This window comes from Asparagus officinalis, chromosome 2, assembly GCF_001876935.1.
Source record: "Asparagus officinalis chromosome 2, Aspof.V1, whole genome shotgun sequence".
Lineage (NCBI taxonomy): Eukaryota > Viridiplantae > Streptophyta > Magnoliopsida > Asparagales > Asparagaceae > Asparagus > Asparagus officinalis.
Genome location: NC_033795.1, coordinates 77,546,886 through 77,566,996, shown reverse-complemented (window position 1 = coordinate 77,566,996; position 20,111 = coordinate 77,546,886). Strand labels below are relative to the sequence as shown.

At 39.9% G+C, this 20,111-nt stretch overlaps 3 protein-coding genes across 3 annotated transcripts; all 3 read right to left on the bottom strand.

Moving 5' to 3' along the window:
* On the bottom strand, nt 1,935-2,683 carry LOC109831696. The gene has a single exon (XM_020399079.1). It carries the CDS (start codon nt 2,667-2,669, stop codon nt 2,070-2,072), a length of 600 nt encoding a protein of 199 aa, XP_020254668.1. The 5' UTR covers nt 2,670-2,683; the 3' UTR covers nt 1,935-2,069.
* Nucleotides 5,032-7,220, bottom strand: LOC109831695. The gene is made up of 2 exons (XM_020399078.1): nt 6,964-7,220; nt 5,032-6,033 (listed from the first exon to the last, which is right to left on the bottom strand). The coding sequence occupies exons 1-2, from the start codon at nt 7,117-7,119 to the stop codon at nt 5,119-5,121; spliced, it is 1,071 nt and encodes a 356-aa protein (XP_020254667.1). The 5' UTR covers nt 7,120-7,220; the 3' UTR covers nt 5,032-5,118.
* On the bottom strand, nt 10,401-11,003 carry LOC109831356 (uncharacterized mitochondrial protein AtMg00810-like). The gene has a single exon (XM_020398686.1). It carries the CDS (start codon nt 11,001-11,003, stop codon nt 10,401-10,403), a length of 603 nt encoding a protein of 200 aa, XP_020254275.1.

Sequence of the window (20,111 nt, the reverse complement as noted above, 5' to 3'; positions counted from 1 at the left end):
TTTCAAATTGAAACCGCCGCCGACAAACCCAAAAAACCTTTGATTTTTATTTTCAAAACAGATCCAGAATTGGAAAAAATTGAAGAAAAAATCAAAGGAAAATCCAAAAAATTCCAAAAAGTTACTGTTCAACGGATATTTTTCAGTTACTGTTCACCCGAAAACTGTTCGTTACTGTTCAGCCGAACAAAAAAATTTTTACTGTTCATCCGAAAATCAAAGAAAAATCCAAAAAATTCCCAAAAATTGAATCTTTAACCAGAGATTTAAGATCAAAAACCCAATAAAACTTAAATCCCTAAGAATTAATCAAGGTGGCTCTGATACCACTTGTTAGATCTACATCATAAACTTTAGATCTGAAACTTTATAGCCATGATTAATTCAAAGAGATTAACAAGGATCTAAAAGAGCGGAAGCTTATACCTGAATCCATTGCTTGATCTTGAGATGGGTTTTAATCTTCTAACCTTAGGGTTCTCTCTTGGCCGAATTTCTCTCTTAGATGGGGGTGAAGAGAATTAGAGAATGTAACCCTAGGTTAGGGACCATAACCCCTTATTTATAGATGTTGTACTTTTGTAATTTAGCCCCTCAATAAATTACAATTACAACCTGGTATCTGCACATATAACCCCATGACTTATTTAAATACCAAATTAACCCAACTTAATTGATCACTTTAGTGGGTTATCCTGAAAGATAGCAATACACATTGATTAATCATATGTGCCCACAAATAGATTTATTAGATTAAATCCAACATGTTTTGGACTGATACACAAGTAAGAGTTGAATTTCTCAACGTACTATAAACTGGTAATGGATAACTGACGCGCAATTTTTTTGAGAGTGAGAGTACCTTTTGGGGTTTAATTGTGTAATATCTTGGTGTGTTTTCTTATTTAATTTGATATTTTGTATTGCATCAAATTAGAATGTCACAGGGTTCATACTGGTTGTAAAATGATTCTGATACAGATCAACATAACCAGGAGTAGCGTCAAGGGAATGAGCGGTGTCACCTTAGTAAATTTGCAACAATGTTGCCAAAAATTGATTATGTTCCTTTGGCTTGATAGATAAGGGGAAGGCAATAAGTTCAGTACTTTGTACCACCCTAGGCAAGTATATCAAATTCATAGCAGATGTGCATCTTAGAGGTGAAACTGTTCTAATAAGGATACTTACAAAAATAATTTGATCATATTATGAAGGTTTATTAGGGGAATTACTGTGAAATAATAAATTTTGAATGTAATTTTATATTTTTTGCGTTCTTAATGATGTGTTACAGTTTTGCATACAAGTTATAACATGGAATCTAGAGATCATCCCAGAAAGGAAAAAATTGCAAATGCTTCCTGTCATAATTGAACAACAACTTTGATTGATATTAATGAAGAAATAAGCAAGTGAAGGAAAGAAGTTAGTAGTCCCTATAAGGCAAATTAGGCAAAGCTAGTACTCAATAATTATATATTTCCTGTCAGGTGCCCTGTCAGACTCTATCCTATGGAGTTGTGCCTGTTTTGGACTGATACGTAATAATAAGTTCAGAGTTGGACTTAACCGAAAATCGACTGGAAATATCTCTGAATCTTTAATTACCTGGATGTGCCATTGTCCATAAGTTAAGTTTGTTACAGAATTGTTCAAAATCCTCTTTTAAGTCTAAATCCATGCTGATCTACAACCTGAAAAATAGTTACATCATTGGATTAATGCCCACATAAATTGTTTCGGTTACCAGCCCATGCAATTTGCATCCTGATTCCAGGCATTTTTACTCTATTTCAACCATTACTCTTCAACTAAGAGTCTACTCAGTGTGATTGATATATTCAGCCAGAATAATTAAAGAAGAGCTAGAAACTGAAATAACAATTAGTCTAGAGAATCAAGAAACTAACTCTTATTCAAATAATTCCACAACAAATGCAAACAACCCTTTTCCGTAATAATGCGGGAAAGTTCTACAACATTAGTTAATAACTCTTACGCACATTGGCTTCAGTTAGTACAATACTATGTACGTGCCTATATATATGTCGATATCGAATCCCCGCTCACCGCCTCAGACGAAAACTTGGCGCGCGGGTTCTTTTCTTCATCAGTGCTCGTTCCTTCTCTCTCAACTTCTTCTCCTCGTTGACATGATCTTGTCGCTTCGGTAACTCATCTACCTCCAAAACTTTGATGCTCCGCTGCTTCCTCGCATTGCTCGATTCTTGATAACTTTGGTGGAGCTTTCTTTTGGTCATCTCAAGCTTCTCACCAGATGACAGATTCTGCGGAACCTGAACGGAGAATTTATCGGCAGGAGTAGAGTGTGCTTCTTCGGTCATCTTGCAGACATCAGCTTTACCAGCAGGACGAGACGGTGCTTGTTCGGTGCTCTGCCGAGGATGTTGAATTGGCGTGACTCGTCTTCTCCTCATATTCTCCATCGGATCCTTTGCTGCACCGGTTCCATCCGCAGCTGTAGGCCGTGATGCTGCAGCTCCATCGAGGCGAAGTCGTTTTCTCGGTAACTCCTCTGATTTCTTCTCCTCCTCTTGAGTTGGATCATCTTTGACCGCGTAGAGGCGGCAAGATCTCGCCACGACTACTCCTCCGCTCTTGATGACGACTCGGACTCGCCTCTCCCGTGCTCTCTCCACCTCCATTGCTATAAATCACCTTCTCTTCTCTTCTCTTCTCTGAAGCTTTTTTGCTAGCGCATGCTCTGCTTTTATTCTTGGTTTGGTCTGTCCCTACTCAGAGTAGGACGCGGTGTCTCAAATTGTTTCCTAATTGAGCTTTATTAGGAGGGAAGTGCGTACTCCTATTCTTAGTAGGTTAAGTTGTAAAAAATAAGTCAGGAAATTTTAGTGTTTTTTTTTAAAAATATCCTTAAAAGGTTTCATCTTTTAGGGTTTTTTTTGCAAATTTTAAAATTTGGAGTGGAGTTTCTTGCTATTCTACAAACTTTTAAGGTGCTTTTTGAAAATTTCAAATTTATCCGACCACCGTTAAGTAATTCCTAGATTTTCAGTGCATTGTTTGTTGGCTTGAAACTTTTGGGGTGTTTATTTTTGAAACTTTTGAACTTGAGGGTGTGTTTCGCAATAAAATTTTTTAGGTTGTTTTCTGTAAAATGGGATATTTTCTTTTTTCAATTTTTTTGGTCGGATACAAAGTTATGTAGTGTATTTGTGAGATTGAGTCTAAAGACAAGTCCACAAAATTGTAAGGGTTTTAAATTCGTGAAGCTGTACATTTTGGGGGAATTTGCAAATATGAATAATACGAGCAATCAATACGACCGTTAAGTAATTCCTAGATTTCCAGTGCGTTGTTTGTTGGCTTGAAACTTTTTGGGTGTTTAATTATTTTTGAAACTTTTGAACTTGAGGGTGTGTTTTGCAATAAAAATTTTTTGGTCGGATACAAAGTTATGTGGTGTATTTGTGACATTGAGTTTTTAAAGACAAGTCCACAAAATTGTATGGGTTTTAAATTCGTGAAGCTATACATTTTGGGTGGCTTGAAACTTTTTTATTTCCATTGCGTAAGAAGTCTTATAAAAAGTCTTTCTTTTTTTGAACTTATTATAACGACTGAAGTTGTAATGAGTCCCGCAATGAAGAAATCAACTTTCGACCCAAACACAGGATCCTCCCTTTTGGTCCCTTTCATTGATGAGTAGGTGGGAGAAGTTCGAGATTTCAAAGAGGAAGCTACAAGAAAACTATGAGGATGCTGAAATTGTTAATAAGAAGTGCAGGGTCATGATGATAGAGCAAGAAAGTATACTGCAGGCAACATAATAAAGACAAGTGTAAAGGGAGTTGAGGGTGTCATATTAATAAATTTGCAGCAATGTTGCCGCAACATAATTATGTTTCTAAGCTGCATAAGTCTCTTTATAATAAAAAAGATTACAACTTTCTTTAAAACACACAACGGATGTTTATCACCCGCTGTCTATACCACCTGGTCATCCACAACAAAAGACTAGTAATCTTGTTTATAAGCTGCATAAGTCTCTTCACGGACTCAAGCTTCGAGGCAGTGGTTTGCCAAATTCTCAGGAGCACTGTTAGCAGCTAGTTTTCATCAGTCCAAGACTGGTTACTCACTTCTTACATTGAGGAAAGGTCCACGTTTCACTGCCATTCTAGTTTATGTTGATGACGTCCTCATCACAGGTAACAATAAGGCTTCCATTGATGATTTGAAATTATATAATGCTGGTAAGTTTCACATCAAGGATCTTGAAAGATTGAAATACTTTTCTGGCATAGAGGTGGCTACATCAGCAAAGGGTGTTTTCCTCAATCAGAGAAAATGATGGGATGCAACCCTTCTCATGTACCTATAGAACAAAACAAGAAGCTCAATGATGACGATGTTGAGCCTCTAAGGTCGCCAGATGCATATAGAAGGTTAATTGGCATATTGATCTATCTAACCATCACAATACCTGATATATCTTATTCGGTCCAGGTTCTCAGTCAATTCATGCATTCTCCTAAAGTTCCACAAAATTACCAAATGAAACCCCATGGGGCATTTGCACTCTCAAACAAATTGTGCGTCAGTTAACCACTACACAGTTGAGAAATTCAACTCTTATTCTTGTGTATCAGTCAAAAACATGCACAGCTCAATTAGTAAAAAACACAATCCAAAAGAGTGAAAACGGAAATAAGACAGATGACAAATTGCGCGTCAGTTATCCATTACCAGGTTATATTAGGTTGAGAAATTCAACTCTTACTTGTGTATCAGTCAAAAACATGCACAGCTCAATTAGTGAAAAATGCAGTCGAGAAGAGTGAAACAGAAATAAGATAGATGACAGGAAAATTATGTACCTCTATGAGTTCATATATATCGAACAAGGAAGTACACAGAGAGGCACACAGAAAATATCCCAAAAATGAACTTTATTTCCAGTAAGTCAAAGCAAACTATTGACATGTAAATAAACGATTACAAATTACAAACATGACATTTCAAATGAAACTATTGTCATAAACTTTTTCTGAGCATTTAGACCGACTTCTCTTGTTGTTTGCAAGAGTGCATATGCTGACTTCTGCTTCTGCTGAATCTATCACCTTGTCCTGTCTACCAAGCGAAAGAAACATGATTATGTTTTGGCAACGTTGTTGCAAATTTATTAATATGACACCCTCGATTCCTCTTATGCCTCTCTTGTTTATGTCGCTGCATTGGTATACTCTTCAGGTCTATCATCACGACCCTGCGCTTCTTTTTTACATTTTCAGCATCCTCATAGTTTTCTCGCAGCTTCCTCTTTGAAATCTCGAGCTTCTCCTTATACGTCAGGCCCTCAGGTTTGCCAGTGACACGAGGCAAAATCTTTGGTGAAGCCCTTTTACAGACTTGTATTGGCTTCAAGTTGCGGCTCAGTTTGTCAGTGCTTCTCTTTAGGAGAACTGACTTTGCTGGTTCTGTTGAAGCTGGATTTCCTCCTGGTTTTGAAGTTACCTGAGGCTTCGTGATGGAATTTTTCACTGTTTTCAACTGAATAGTTCCCCCAGCTTTCTCCCCACTCTTCGGTAAGACCTTTAGACAACTTTCGGTTTCACTTGGTAGCTCATCTCTGTAACTCATGATGAAAGTCCCCTGAGGCTTGTGAATGGATCTTTTCAGTACTTCAATGTTCTTCCCGGTTCTCTTTTGCTCTCTTCTGCTAGGGGACCCTTCATCAATCATTCCATCGAAGAAATTTGTGAGGTCAAACGTCGAAGTCTGTGAAGCAATTAGATCACCAATATCAAATGGAAGCTCCTCCTCTCTAGCTGAATATAAATCGAAGGTTGCTCGGGTATCGGCCATCCATTTATTCAGAAGAAACTCCCATCCCGTAACGAGAAGATGGGCGAATTTTCTGATTCTCTCGCTGGTATCTTTTAAAAAGCAATTTACCGAAGTGGCAATGTTTGTGGCTTTGATGATATGTGCAGGGAGCTCCATCAACTGCAGCAGCCTTAATGACTCAAATAGAAGGTTCTCAGACTGAGAGGAAAAGAAATCTTTATCAGTTAAACTATTTATAACCATTCCTGTACTATAATTAAACGCAAAAACCTGAAACTGATCTCTGAGATCAGAAATAAGTGCACCAGGAATAAATAACTTGAGCCTCCCAATTATGAAATGTGTAATGCAATCAAAACTTAGTCTAATAACAGGTCAATGCATGTAATTCATCTTATTTCTAGCCTCAAATATTGCAAACCTGTCGAAATCTAATAAGCCAAAAACAAAATCCTGTACAGTAACAAACATGAACCACAAACCTGAAACTTCTATCATCTGTGACTGAGAACAGAAAGCTTAGACTCTCTTAGTTCCAAGCACACGAAGGAATAAAAAGGGTTATTTTCATATACGCCCCTTGAGTCATGGGCATTTGCAAAACTACCCCAAATCTTTGCATTTGCGAAGCTATACCCCCTCAGATCATCAATTTTTGAGGGGCGGGGGGACACCCTAAAACCAACAAATGATCAACTTGATGAGTAAAAACTTTACCATGCTGTTAATAATTTACACGGCAGTCACAAGCTAGCTTTATTGAAGCTGATAATTGATTGATTCGGGGGCATCCTTTTCCGAGGTTGATGGCTTGAGGGGTAAGATTTGCAAATACTGAGATATTTTTGGGGGGCTAGTTTTGCGAGTGCCCATGATTAAATAGGTAGGTTCGCAAATAACCCAAACAAGAGAAACGAACGATCCATCAACATGTAATAATGAAGACTGTACGTAATACAGTCAGTATGAAAATTATCCTGATTATAAGCATTAATAATTCCAAAAACTACAAAAAAAACTTGGAACAAATTCGAAATCCCTTCAGACCCATTTTAATTAGAAGAGTCCCAGCCAATCAAGAAACAGGAAGCCACAAAACTAAAGAGTTCAGAGATGGAAATAACTTACGTGTTCGTGGCGAGCATCAAGAAGCCTCTTGATCCTGAGCACCTCTCGAACGGTGTGGCTCTCCTCATCGATCTCGTCGAGAAGCGCGCTGGCCACTTCATCACAGCCGTACGTGCTCTCCGAACTCTGCTTCATCGATCTCGGCAGCATTGCCATTGATCAATCCGATGTTGAAAAAACCCTAGCTTTGGAAAGCAGAAAGAAAAAGACGGGAGCTTTGAAACTGAAGGAGAAGTAGTGAGTTCAGGGGCTAGGGTTTTGAAATTCGAGCGGTCAGCAGCCTTGAGAGATTGGGGAAATAAATAGGGAGAGGGGAGGAGGGAGGGTGTTTTAATGGCTGAGATCATCTGTTCGTTGGAAAATCCCGCCAAAACGAAGCGCAGGCAGCGGAGGATTCACGCTGACCGTTGCCGTTATCGGGTCTGATTATGTAGCCTAACTGATGTTTCCTAAAAATCAATTAACTTACCAAATATGGCAGCAGTTATTTCCAGGGAAAATTACTGAACCAAACCAACTCAATAACTAATCTCCAAGTAGATCGTTTTAGGAAACACTTGATTTGGAGCCACTTTCAAATCATGGGTAGCGGGCTCACCTGATTTGACCCAAATCCGCTTTAGGAAGCCTTGGGGCTTGATCGCTCGCAGGGCGTTCTTACATGTGCACCACTCGTATCATTCATATTTGCAAATTCCCCCAAAACGTACAGCTTCACGAAGTTAAAACCCATACAATTTTGTGGACTTGTCTTTAAGGAGAAGACGAGTCACGCCAATTCAACATCCTCGGCAGAGCACCGAACAAGCACCGTCTCGTCCTGCTGGTAAAGCTGATGTCTGCAAGATGACCGAAGAAGCACACTCTACTCCTGCCGATAAATTCTCCGTTCAGGTTCCGCAGAATCTGTCATTTGGTGAGAAGCTTGAGATGACCAAAAGAAAGCTCCACCAAAGTTATCAAGAATCGAGCAATGCGAGGAAGCAGCTAGCGGAGCATCAAAGTTTTGGAGGTAGATGAGTTACCGAAGCGACAAGATCATGTCAGCGAGGAGAAGAAGTTGAGAGAGAAGGAACGAGCACTGATGAAGAAAAGAACCCGCGCGCCAAGTTTTCGTCTGAGGCGGTGAGCGGGGATTCGATATCGACATATATATAGGCACGTACATAGTATTGTACTAACTGAAGCCAATGTGCGTAAGAGTTATTAATATCGACATATATATAGGCACGTACATAGTATTGTACTAACTGAAGCCAATGTGCGTAAGAGTTATTAATTGATGTTGTAGAACTTTCCCGCATTATTACGGAAAAGGGTTGTTTGCATTTGTTGTGGAATTATTTGAATAAGAGTTAGTTTCTTGATTCTCTAGACTAATTGTTATTTCAGTTTCTAGCTCTTCTTTAATTATTCTGGCTGAATATATCAATCACACTGAGTAGACTCTTAGTTGAAGAGTAATGGTTGAAATAGAGTAAAAATGCCTGGAATCAGGATGCAAATTGCATGGGCTGGTAACCGAAACAATTTATGTGGGCATTAATCCAATGATGTAACTATTTTTCAGGTTGTAGATCAGCATGGATTTAGCCTTAAAAGAGGATTTTGAACAATTCTGTAACAAACTTAACTTATGGACAATGGCACATCCAGGTAATTAAAGATTCAGAGATATTTGCAGTCGATTTTCGGTTAAGTCCAACTCTGAACTTATTATTACGTATCAGTCCAAAACAGGCACAACTCCATAGGATAGAGTCTGACAGGGCACCTGACAGGAAATATATAATTATTGAGTACTAGCTTTGCCTAATTTGCCTTATAGGGACTACTAACTTCTTTCCTTCACTTGCTTATTTCTTCATTAATATCAATCAAAGTTGTTGTTCAATTATGACAGGAAGCATTTGCAATTTTTTCCTTTCTGGGATGATCTCTAGATTCCATGTTATAACTTGTATGCAAAACTGTAACACATCATTAAGAACGCAAAAAATATAAAATTACATTCAAAATTTATTATTTCACAGTAATTCCCCTAATAAACCTTCATAATATGATCAAATTATTTTTGTAAGTATCCTTATTAGAACAGTTTCACCTCTAAGATGCACACTTGCTATGAATTTGATATACTTACCTAGGGTGGTACAAAGTACTGAACTTATTGCCTTCCCCTTATCTATCAAGCCAAAGGAACATAATCAATTTTTGGCAACATTGTTGCAAATTTACTAAGGTGACACCGCTCATTCCCTTGACGCTACTCCTGGTTATGTTGATCTGTATCAGAATCATTTTACAACCAGTATGAACCCTGTGACATTCTAATTTGATGCAATACAAAATATCAAATTAAATAAGAAAACACACCAAGATACTACACAATTAAACCCCAAAAGGTACTCTCACTCTCCGAAAAATTGCGCGTCAGTTATCCATTACCAGGTTATAGTACGTTGAGAAATTCAACTCTTACTTGTGTATCAGTCCAAAACATGCACAACTCAATCAGTTGGCTCGCTTCACCATTTTCTATCTCGTCCTGCTGATAAAACTGATGTCAAGATGACTAGAGAAGCACAATCTTCTCCTGCCCATAAGTTTTCCGTTCACATTCCGCAGAATCTATCATTTGGTGAGAAGTTTGAGATTACCAAAAGAAAGCTTCACCAAAGTTATCTAGAATCCGACAATGCGAGGAAGCAGCGGAGCGTCAAAGTTTTGGAGGCAGATGAGTTACCGAAAAAACAAGATATCAACGAGGATAAGTTGAGAGAGAAGAGATGAGCACTGATGATGAAAAGAATCCACATGCCAAGTTCTCGTTTGAGACGGTGAGCGAGGATTTGTTATTGGCATATATACGTATGTATATAGTTGTCAAAAAACATAACAGATCCCAGTATGACACCGCACTCCCCAAAACCACCCTCCCTTATTTTATTTCTTTTCAATGTCTATTTTTATTTTTTACAGGAGAAGAGACTATCCTTTATAGAACACAGGATTGTCTGCCAAGATTCTCTTATTTTAGGAATGTAAGTATACAAGGAAAAAAACTAAATGTGCAGGATTGCAATCTTCTCATTTAGGCGCATATCCATCTTGACAGAATCTACTAGCTGGTGCCTCTATAGCTCACCTTTTCACACTCCTCCTCAAGTTGGTTGGTAGATATCTACCATACCTAACTTGCCCAATGAGCTGTCAAAACTTCGTGTATCGACAGCTTTGGTCAAAACATCTGCTAATTGTTCCTCTGATCTGACATGAGGGAACCGAATGATCTTGTCTTCAAGATTGTGTTTTATGAAATGGCAATCCACCTCAACATGCTTGGTTCGATCGTGTTGCACCGGGTTGTGGGATATGTCAATTGCTGCTTTGTTGTCGCAAAACAGATCCATCTCCTCCTGTGGCGAATACCCAAGTTAGGTCATAAGTTTTCTTAACCATAATAGCTCGCACAATCCCTTAGACATGCCACAAATTTCAGCTTCTGCACTGGAAAGGGCTACCACATTTTGTTTCTTACTTCTCCATGTTACTAGGTTGCCTCCAACAAATGTGAAGTTGCCAGCCATAGACTTTCTGTCTGTCACATTTCCTGCCCAGTCAACATCAGTATAACCACTGATCTTTAGGTGTCCATATTTCCTGAACTGTATCCCTCTTCCCGGGGAACCCTTTAGATACCTGAGAATTCTATCTAATGCTTCCATGTGTGCTTCACTAGGTGAATGCATGAACTGACTTACCATACTTACTACGTAAGCAATGTCAGGTCTCGTGTGAGAAAGGTATATCCGCTTTCCCACCAATTTCTGGTATCCTTCCTTGTTGGTTAGAGTCTGGTCCGGATAATTTCCAAGTTTTAGATTTTGAACTGCAGGTGTGTTAGCTGGTTTGTAATCTAGCATTCCAACTTCGGTGAGCAGGTCTAGCACGTACTTTCTCTGGGATAAGACAATGTCCTGTTTGGATCGTGTAACCTCAATTCCTAAAAAATATTTCAACCCTCCGAGATTTTTCATTTCGAATTCTTTTGACAACCTTTCTATTGGCCTTATGGTTTTGATGATGATTTGTCAAACAATTTATAGGAAATCTATTTTTTAGTTTTTGTTGTTTGGTTTTTCTCTTTACAGGTAATTCAACACACGACAATCAAGAGTTATAGATTCAAGTTTATGTGTATGCATTCACCTAGGTATAAGTTTAGTTTGCTTACATATATCATATGATTATATTTAAGCTCAATATGTAAACACAACACAAATTTGACGTTTTATATCATATAAATGATTTTTAATCAAACTTTATTACAATAGCTTTTATTTCATGTTTACAGCTCGTTCATACTTCATTATATATATACAATATATACATGATAAAAATATACGAGTTTACAAGTCATATCTCAATTTTCATGTTCGTGAAAAACATGTTTTATGAACATTTTTCAAAAACAGTGAGTTTTCACAAACGAAAATTATATTTCTAAAAATTCCTTTTCAAACATGTTTATTTTGTCATTTAGAAACTTTTCTCAAAGTTTTACTATTTTCGAAATTAATTTGATATTTTTAACGTATTTTCAAAATCACCCCAAAACCTGTAATTTAACATATATCAGTTTGCGTTCGACCATCACGGTTGACCGCCAGCAGTTAAATTTCATAGTATGCCTTTTATTGAATCACGATCGACCGTGATGGTCGACCTAGCTCATCCAGAGACTTTCGCGGTCGACCGCCAGCTTTTAAATTCTCTTCACAGCCTTTTTGTGCTTCACGGTCGACCGCGAGATTTCCACGGTCGACCACCAAACTCATAATTGCTTTCCAATGAGTATTTTTTGATTTGATTTTCTGGGGCTATTTTGGTCTTTTTAAGTTTATTTTGGCTGATATTTTGAGTGGGTATAAATACCCCATTGTCGCGCGCCTTTGCTGAAGCCTTGCACGAACTCACAACGAACCTGTGATCACGAGTAGAAGAAAGCCAAACTCTTGCACAAATCCAACCAATAATGCCAAATCAATCCAAACATAGAGATATACGTGGTTCGGCAATTTGCCTACGTCCACGGGGAGAGGATGGGGAGATTTCACTAAATCAAGGAGAGTACAAAGGGTTACAATCACACAAATTCTCTCAAACTAACCCTCAACCAAAGATCTCACCTTGCTCACAATATCTCCCTCTCACAATGCTCAAAAGATTCCTCAATCTCTGATATTTTATCCTCACAAATCGTTTCCCTATTTATACCAAAACAAAACCCCAATCAGACTGCAAATAGGAAACCTACGTATGCAAAAAACCCGTCGTAAGTCGACTTAACAGAGCTCACAAGTCGACTTGACAGAGAGAAAATCAACAACTGGAGAACACTTCATAAGTCGACTTAACAGACTGTTAAGTCGACTTGCCATAAGTCGACTTAACAGTCATGCTAAGTCGACTTGACAGAGGCTAAAATCACAATTCGGCTGCAGATCGTAAGTCGACTCGTGCACAGTGCATGAGTCGACTTATGCCAGTTTTTCTGGTTTTTCTGATTCTTTTCCTGATTTCTCCACAATTCTCCACCTCGGCGAATTTTGCCAAAAAATGAGCCGACACCAAACCAAGAGCATCAATGTGTCGTCTCTCCAAATACGGCTGCACCACCATGGTTGCCTACGTACCCCCTCTCCCAAGGGATCAAGCCGCCCGTAGTTCATCCAAATGGCCGTCAACGGCCTCAACAATCACAAATATTCAACAAGTTTCTGCAATGATCAAACTTGTTGCTTGGAACCACCTTCGTGAGCATATCCGCCGGATTATCCTTCGTATGGACCTTCACAATCTCCACATCGCCATCTTCAAGAACATCTCGAACGAAGTGATAACGAACGTCAATGTGCTTCGTCCTCGCATGAAAAACCTGATTCTTCGCCAAATATATAGCACTCATGCTATCACAATGAATAGTGACGGATCGCTGCGATATACCAAGTTCTTCCAGAAGTCCTCGAAGCCAAATAGCCTCCTTCACAGCCTCCGTAACTGCCATATACTCTGCCTCCGTCGTAGACAAAGCCACCGTCGACTGTAAGGTGCATCTCCAACACACCGGCGCACGGGTCAAGGTGAACACATACCCCGTCGTAGATCGGCGCTTATCCAAATCCCCGGCATAATCCGAATCAACATAGCCAATGCATAACTGCCCACCTGTAGTGTCCCGCTCATAAACCAAACCAACATTGAGCGTACCTAGAATGTACCTCAAAATCCATCTCACGGCATCCCAATGACCCACTCCTGGATCGTGCATGTATCTCGACACCATGCTCACTGCCTGTGACAAATCCGGCCTCGTACATACCATCGCGTACATCAAGCTCCCAACTGCGCTCGCATATGGAGTCTTCGACATCAACTCACGGTCTTCAACTGACTTCGGTGAAAGGTCAGCTGAAAGCTTCAAATGGGCTCCCAACGGTACACTAACTGGCTTCGTATCCATGCTAACATGGAATCGCTGTAGAACCTTCTTCAAATAAGCCACCTGTGTCAAACAAATTCTGCCCTTCTTCTTGTCTCTGCCGATCTCCATCCCTAAAATGCGCTTCGCCTCGCCCAAGTCCTTCATCTCAAACTCATTCGAAAGCTGAATCTTCAACTCATCTATAGCTGACCTGGAACTTGAAGCAACCAACATGTCATCGACATAAAGCAATAAATAAATGTACGCACCTCCTCTCAACTTGCGAAAATACACGCAAGGATCAAACTGGCTCCGAGTGTACGAATGACCAAGCATAAAACCATCAAATCGCCTATACCACTGTCGAGGAGACTGCTTCAAACCGTATAGCGATTTCTTTAGCCTGCAAACCAACTTATCTTTCCCTGCAGCTCGGAATCCCAATGGCTGAGTCATATATATTTCTTCATCAAGATCACCATGAAGAAATGCTGTCTTCACATCCAACTGATCTAACTCCAATCCATACTGTGCCACCAAAGCTAGCAAAATCCGAATCGACGAATGCTTCACCACCGGAGAGAAAACCTCATTGTAATCAATACCTTCCTCCTGTGCATAGCCCTTCGCAACCAACCTAGCCTTGAACCTCACTGGAGTGCCCTCAATGCCCTCCTTCTTCGTGTACACCCACTTGCACCCAATCGCCTTCCGCCCCTTTGGAAGCTCTACAAGCTTCCATGTATCGTTCTTGTGAAGAGACTCCATCTCCTCCTGCATAGCCACCTGCCACGAATCAGCCTCCGAACTCTGCTCGGCCTCTCTGAATGTAGTAGGCACCATCTCATCGATACTCTCCACCGGAAGTGCATATGCAACTGTGTCGGCATACCGTGCTGGCACCCGTATGTCTCTCCTCTGTCTCCGTGCCGCAATAGAATCCTGAACCTGAGCCGTCGGTCCCTGATCCTGCTCATGAGTACCCGTATCCTCCGCATCACCGTCGTGCTCGCCTGGCGTCACCTCAGTCGGCACTCTCATGGATACTGCACTATCTGGACTCTGTGGAGCTGCATCAATCTCCACCACCTGCGAAATCTCCTCTGTCGGGTTGCTCTCCACCTGATGAGAGCTGGGAAGCTTCAAGATAGAAGCCTCATCGAATGTGACGTCCCTACTCAGCACAATCTTCTTATCAACTGGATCCCAAAGCTTGTATCCCTTGACACCACGCTTGAATCCTACAAATATGGCCTTCCTAGCTCGAGGTTCCAACTTATCAGTTCTAACATGATAATATGCAGGGCAACCAAATACCTTAAGCTGGTCATAGTCATGTGCTGTCTCTCCCGACCACATCTCCATAGGGGTCTTCCCCTCAATCGCAGATTTATGGAAGGAATTAAGAGGAGAATTTGGCTTTGGCCTTAACTTTTATAGGTTTGACCTGAAAGCAAAGAGAGCGGAATACATGTAGCAGTAGAAATACTGGTTTGTACTATCCACTCGATGGAGGATTTTGATGTTAAGTGGTTAGGCCTTAACACGTCAAGTTTTGGGAATTGCCATGAATTGGCGGATAGAATTTTAGTGGACCCACCGTCAATTGATTTGATCAGTGAGGGATTTTATAGTGGAAGACTATGAGTCGTCGAACACCAATGGGAGTTTTGTGAGGGAAGATTGATCCAATGAAGTGATCGAATCTCGCCTCAGCAAAAGAGTGTTCGGAAATCACAGTAAGAGCTTAGTGTTTATCACTTTATCCATAATGATCAGGTTATCCCTAAGAATATTACATTTAACATTCTTCTGGAAACTTCCTGTTATATAAATTATTCACCCCCAGCTTCCTTTGTGAAGCTGGATTTACCATTGTATTCAGTTGCATGATCGGGTTATCCTTAAGAATATTACATGTAAAAATTCGGAGGATTAAGAAGCAGTTTATACTCTTATACTTGTCGGAGTGTTGAGAAGCAGTTTATACTCGTATACTTGTTGGAGTAATTTGAGAAGCAGTTTATACTCGTATACTCTTTGGAGTTTTCATTCGGTTTAATTGAGCGATATAACGCCGGCTTCAACCAAGGTTTGGATGATATTCTTAAGAGCGAAGCAAGCCTTGGTAGGATGAAGGATCCTCTTGTGGTACGCACAGTACCTCGGATCCGCAGTACTATCAGCTTCCTCCTGATCTGGGGTAGGTGGTAGCTTGATCTTGTTATTTTCAAGGAGGGACTCGAAAATAACCAGAACATCTTCGTCCTTGAAGGAGTACTCTTTTTGGAGTCTCGGATCCGAAGTTTTTTGCTGCCTTCGGGGTTGTTGTTGTGATGTCTGATTAATGTCTACAATCGCTGCATGTGCCTTTCCTTTACTACGGGAGGCGAAGTTTGAGTTCGGAAGATTCGCCGTCGGTTGGCTCCTCTCGGCTTTCTTCCTTCGGAGGAAGCGTTCGGCCCGCTCTCCGCGCATCTTCAACTCTTTCCAAGTGTTGGACGGTGCGACTCCCATAACTTCTAATATCTCAATAGATAGGTTGTTATGACATGTCTGGAGGATGAAGTCCTCCGTGATCGGATCTCGGCAGTTCATTGCTTTATTCCGAAAGCGCTTGACGAAGTCGTCGACTATCTCGTCATCTTCTTGTTTCTCATCGAAAAGTATCCTGATGGATACCTCGTCGTCGTCATCAAAGAAGTTACCAAGGAATGAGTTCTCCATATCGTCCCAGTTGTTAATACTTCCGGGCTTGAGACGGCGGTACCAATCGAAGGCCGGCCCGCGAAGGGTGCCAACGAATGACCGAACCATCAAGGCTTCATTACCGGAGATCATACCCAAGTGGGACTTGAAGTAGATCAGATGTTGAGTGGGTGAACCCTTCCCGTCAAACGGCGTGAAGTTAATCAGGTTGAACTTCGCCGGATACGGGATCGAATCCCATTCTCTTGGATAGGGACATGGAATGCCGGTCCTTTTCACCTCTCGAGCAGACATTAGAGCATTGATTTTGCTCTCGAGATCTTTCATTTTCTCATCCTCACTCGTGTCGGGCCTCGGACGATTCGAAAGAGGAATAACACGGCCACCCTCGGCATTGTCATCTTCGGTGGAACCACCCCCAGCGTTGTTATCTTTAGTGGAGTCACCCCCAGTGTTTTGGTCAACGGGAGGGTTATCAGGATTGAGACGTTCATCTACATCTGAATCGCTATTTGCTTGGTTAGCAGTGTTGCGACGGCTGGATTCACCAATTTGATTCGACAAAGCTCGGATTTGTTGGTCATGTTCTTCCCTCATCCGCCGCATAGCCATTTCCATTTCAATCTTGAATGCCTCTTTCTGTTTGGTTAGAGCATCCTCGAGAATTTTGGCGATCTGCTCGGTGTTGATCATGAACACTTCGCGAGATTGTCCCGGACTGGATACCGTATTATCAGAAGCGATTGCCGAGTTAGCCATAAGTCGACTTAACAGTCATGCTAAGTCGACTTGACAGAGGCTAAAATCACAATTCGGCTGCAGATCGTAAGTCGACTCGTGCACAGTGCATGAGTCGACTTATGCCAGTTTTTCTGGTTTTTCTGATTCTTTTCCTGATTTCTCCACACCCATTACCTTCCTCTTTCAACTACCAAGGAGTTTGTTTTATAATAAGTTTTTAACAAAAGATTAAGAGTTGTTTAAGAGCTGTTTAAGCTGATTTCATCAGTCTGTTTAAAAAAAAGTTTCATATAGGCCTGTTTGTTTGCCTAAAAAAATTGAAAATCAAAGAAATGGAAAACTATTAAATCAAAGAATTGTTTTGGGAGTGTTTGGTTTGCTAAAAAAAATAAGGAAAACTAGGATGAGTTTATCACCTTATTATAGGATGATGTGAGTGATTTTTTAAGAAAACTTGTTTTGATGTTGTTTGGTTGGTGAAAAAAATAATGAAATAAATTATAAGAAACCTATTTCTTGTAATAGGTTGTTTTCTTTTGCTTGGTTATTTCTTAAAAATAAGAAAATATATGAGATGAGATGAGTTGTTATTATATTATTGGATGATATGACCTACACTTAAGGAAATTATTTTCCTAGCTTTTTGGGAGAAAAACAAAGAAATGAAATGTTAATGAGATGAGATGAGTTGTCACAATCTTATTGGATGATGTGAGTAATTTTTAAATATGAGATGAGATGAGTTGAGTGATGTTTTGGATAAAAATAATATTTTATTAGATGTGATGGATGTGATGGATGAGTTGGATAAAAAATAATATTTTATTAGATGTGATGGATGAGTTGTTGGATAAAAATAATATTTTATTAGATATTGTGGGTGAGTTTTAGGGATGAAAATGTGTGAAATTGTACTTTTTGAGTTGTCTTGGTTTGCATTTCTATTTTTTGGTTTTTTAGGAAATAACCAAACAGCCCCTAATAAGAAGAGGCTTTCAATTCCATCATCTACTGTTCTTCTTGTCTATTGAGAAGTTTTCCTAACTCATTTTATATATAGCTTATCATTTCATTTTTCATATCTTAACTATATCTATTGAGTTGCATATTTTCTATTCACTAATATCACACACATACTGTATTGAGCTTATAATATTTCCATACTATATATTATTGGGTAACGGTGTGTGATTTAGTGAGAGTGAGCTTTATTGTGTTCTCATTTGTTATCGAGAGCAAACCATTATATTTAACCTTTATTATGAGTATCACTTGTAATACACTTGTACACCGAGAGAAGTGTGAGGCGTGAGACGGGGTCGAATCCAATAGGAGTGGCGTCGGTTGACGAACTTAGGGAGAGGTTGCATCCGAGCACTTGAGGAGGAGGACACGAGCTAGGTTCCTACACTTAGTGTGTAAAGTGTGATTGCATAGTATTTGTTGTGTGAGAGTTTTGGTAAACTTATAAACTGAGTGTGTAGAAGTTTCAGCTTCCAAACCGGATTGTGATAGTGAAGATCTCCTCGAGGTGAGGAGCAGGGACGTAGGTCATGGTGACTGAACCTCGTAAACATATCGTTTGTTTGAGTTTTGCTTAGCGTATATTTTACTTGTGCTTATTCATATCATTCTTGTTCATATCCATCTCATTTTGCTTAGCGTATATTTTACTTGTGCTTATTCATATCATTCTTGTTCATATCCATCTCATATATTTCGTGCAAGAACAAATTAATCAATATAATTTTAATTAGAATTTAATCAGGATTAGATTAGTATAAGACTATAATCACCCCCCTCTAGGGTCTAACACTTTCTTCAAGAGTTTGTATTTCCATTACATCATCTCCTGTTATCACCATATCATCGACATAAATAATGAGTACAGTGACTTTACCTTGATTATGCTTGAGGAACAAGGTGTGGTCGGAGTCACTTTGCTGGTATCCATAGCTCTTCATGGCATTGCTAAATCTCCTAAACCACGCATGCGGGGACTGTTTCAGACCATATAATGATCTCTTTAGTCGACACACCATCGGCTTATAACTTTCCACTTCATATCATAGAGGAACGTCCATATAAATCTTTCCTTCAAGATTGCCATGTAAAAAAGCATTCTTTACATCAAACTGGTGGAGTGGCCAGTCTAAGTTTGCTGCAAGTGAAAGTAAAACTCGCACAGTATTGAGTTTCGCAACGGGAGAAAAGGTTTCCTGAAAATCAATACCATAGGTTTGGGTATATCCTTTTGCAACCAGTCTAGCTTTGTATCTTTCTATTACCCCATTTACAGCATATTTTATTGAGAATACCCACTTACAGCCGACAGTTTTCTTTCCTTTTGGAAGTTCTACTAATTCCCACATGCCATTTTTCTCCAGAGCCTCCATTTCTACTCGTTCAGGAACTTTTACGGCTGACAAATTTGCAGCAAATCTTTTCACTCGCCTGGAAAGATGGTCCAAGCACATAGTTACTTATTGGATACGAACACCTCCTCCTATCCCACTCGTCAGGTTTGAATCTATCTGGCACCTTTCCTCTGTTGTACCTGTGAGGTAGCTCATAACCAACATTAGTTTATTTGAGTTTAGATCAGTTACCTCTTGGATATCCTCTAGAGCTGGGCTTTGTGGTTGAGAAGGGAGTTGTATCACATTTTCTTCATCTTCATCTGCGAGTACGTGAAATCTGTTTCCAGTGGTTATATTTGGTTGTTTCCTCCTTGAGTAAACCTTCTCTAGATTAAACTTGCGCTGAACTGAATGAAATTCAACTGGATCTGCACTGGGCTGAGAACATGGGCTTTGATGGAGAGGGCCCAAGTTGAGGTGGATAGGGCCCAAGTCAGGTTGTATACATGGGCTGTGTGTCTGTTCAGCGGGCTGTTCAGCGGGTCCAGCATATGGTTCAGCGGGTTGCATAGGATGCACAAAGTCCACTCGAACTTCAGGGTTAACACACTCATCTACTGGGCCCACATTTATGCAGAACGGATTCATAAAACCATTTTCCTCACAATTCTCCTCCTGAAAATGGTGTTTGGTTTTTTGATAGAAGCCTTCTTCTTCAAGAAATGTGACATCCATTGTCACATATACCTTTCCTGATGTAGGGTTGTAACACCTGTAACCCTTTTTTTGTAGTCCATACCCAAAAAAACACATTTTTCAGCGCATGGATCTAGTTTGGTTTGCTGTGTTTT

Coding starts and splice junctions, on each gene's coding strand:
- LOC109831696 (XM_020399079.1), bottom strand. CDS start 2,669: ATGGAGGTGGAGAGAGCACGGGAGAGGCGAGTCCGAGTCGTCATCAAG.
- LOC109831695 (XM_020399078.1), bottom strand. CDS start 7,119: ATGGCAATGCTGCCGAGATCGATGAAGCAGAGTTCGGAGAGCACGTAC. Junction 6,034..6,963: donor TTGATGCTCGCCACGAACAC/GTAAGTTATTTC, acceptor TTTTCCTCTCAG/TCTGAGAACCTTCTATTTGA.
- LOC109831356 (XM_020398686.1), bottom strand. CDS start 11,003: ATGAAAAATCTCGGAGGGTTGAAATATTTTTTAGGAATTGAGGTTACA.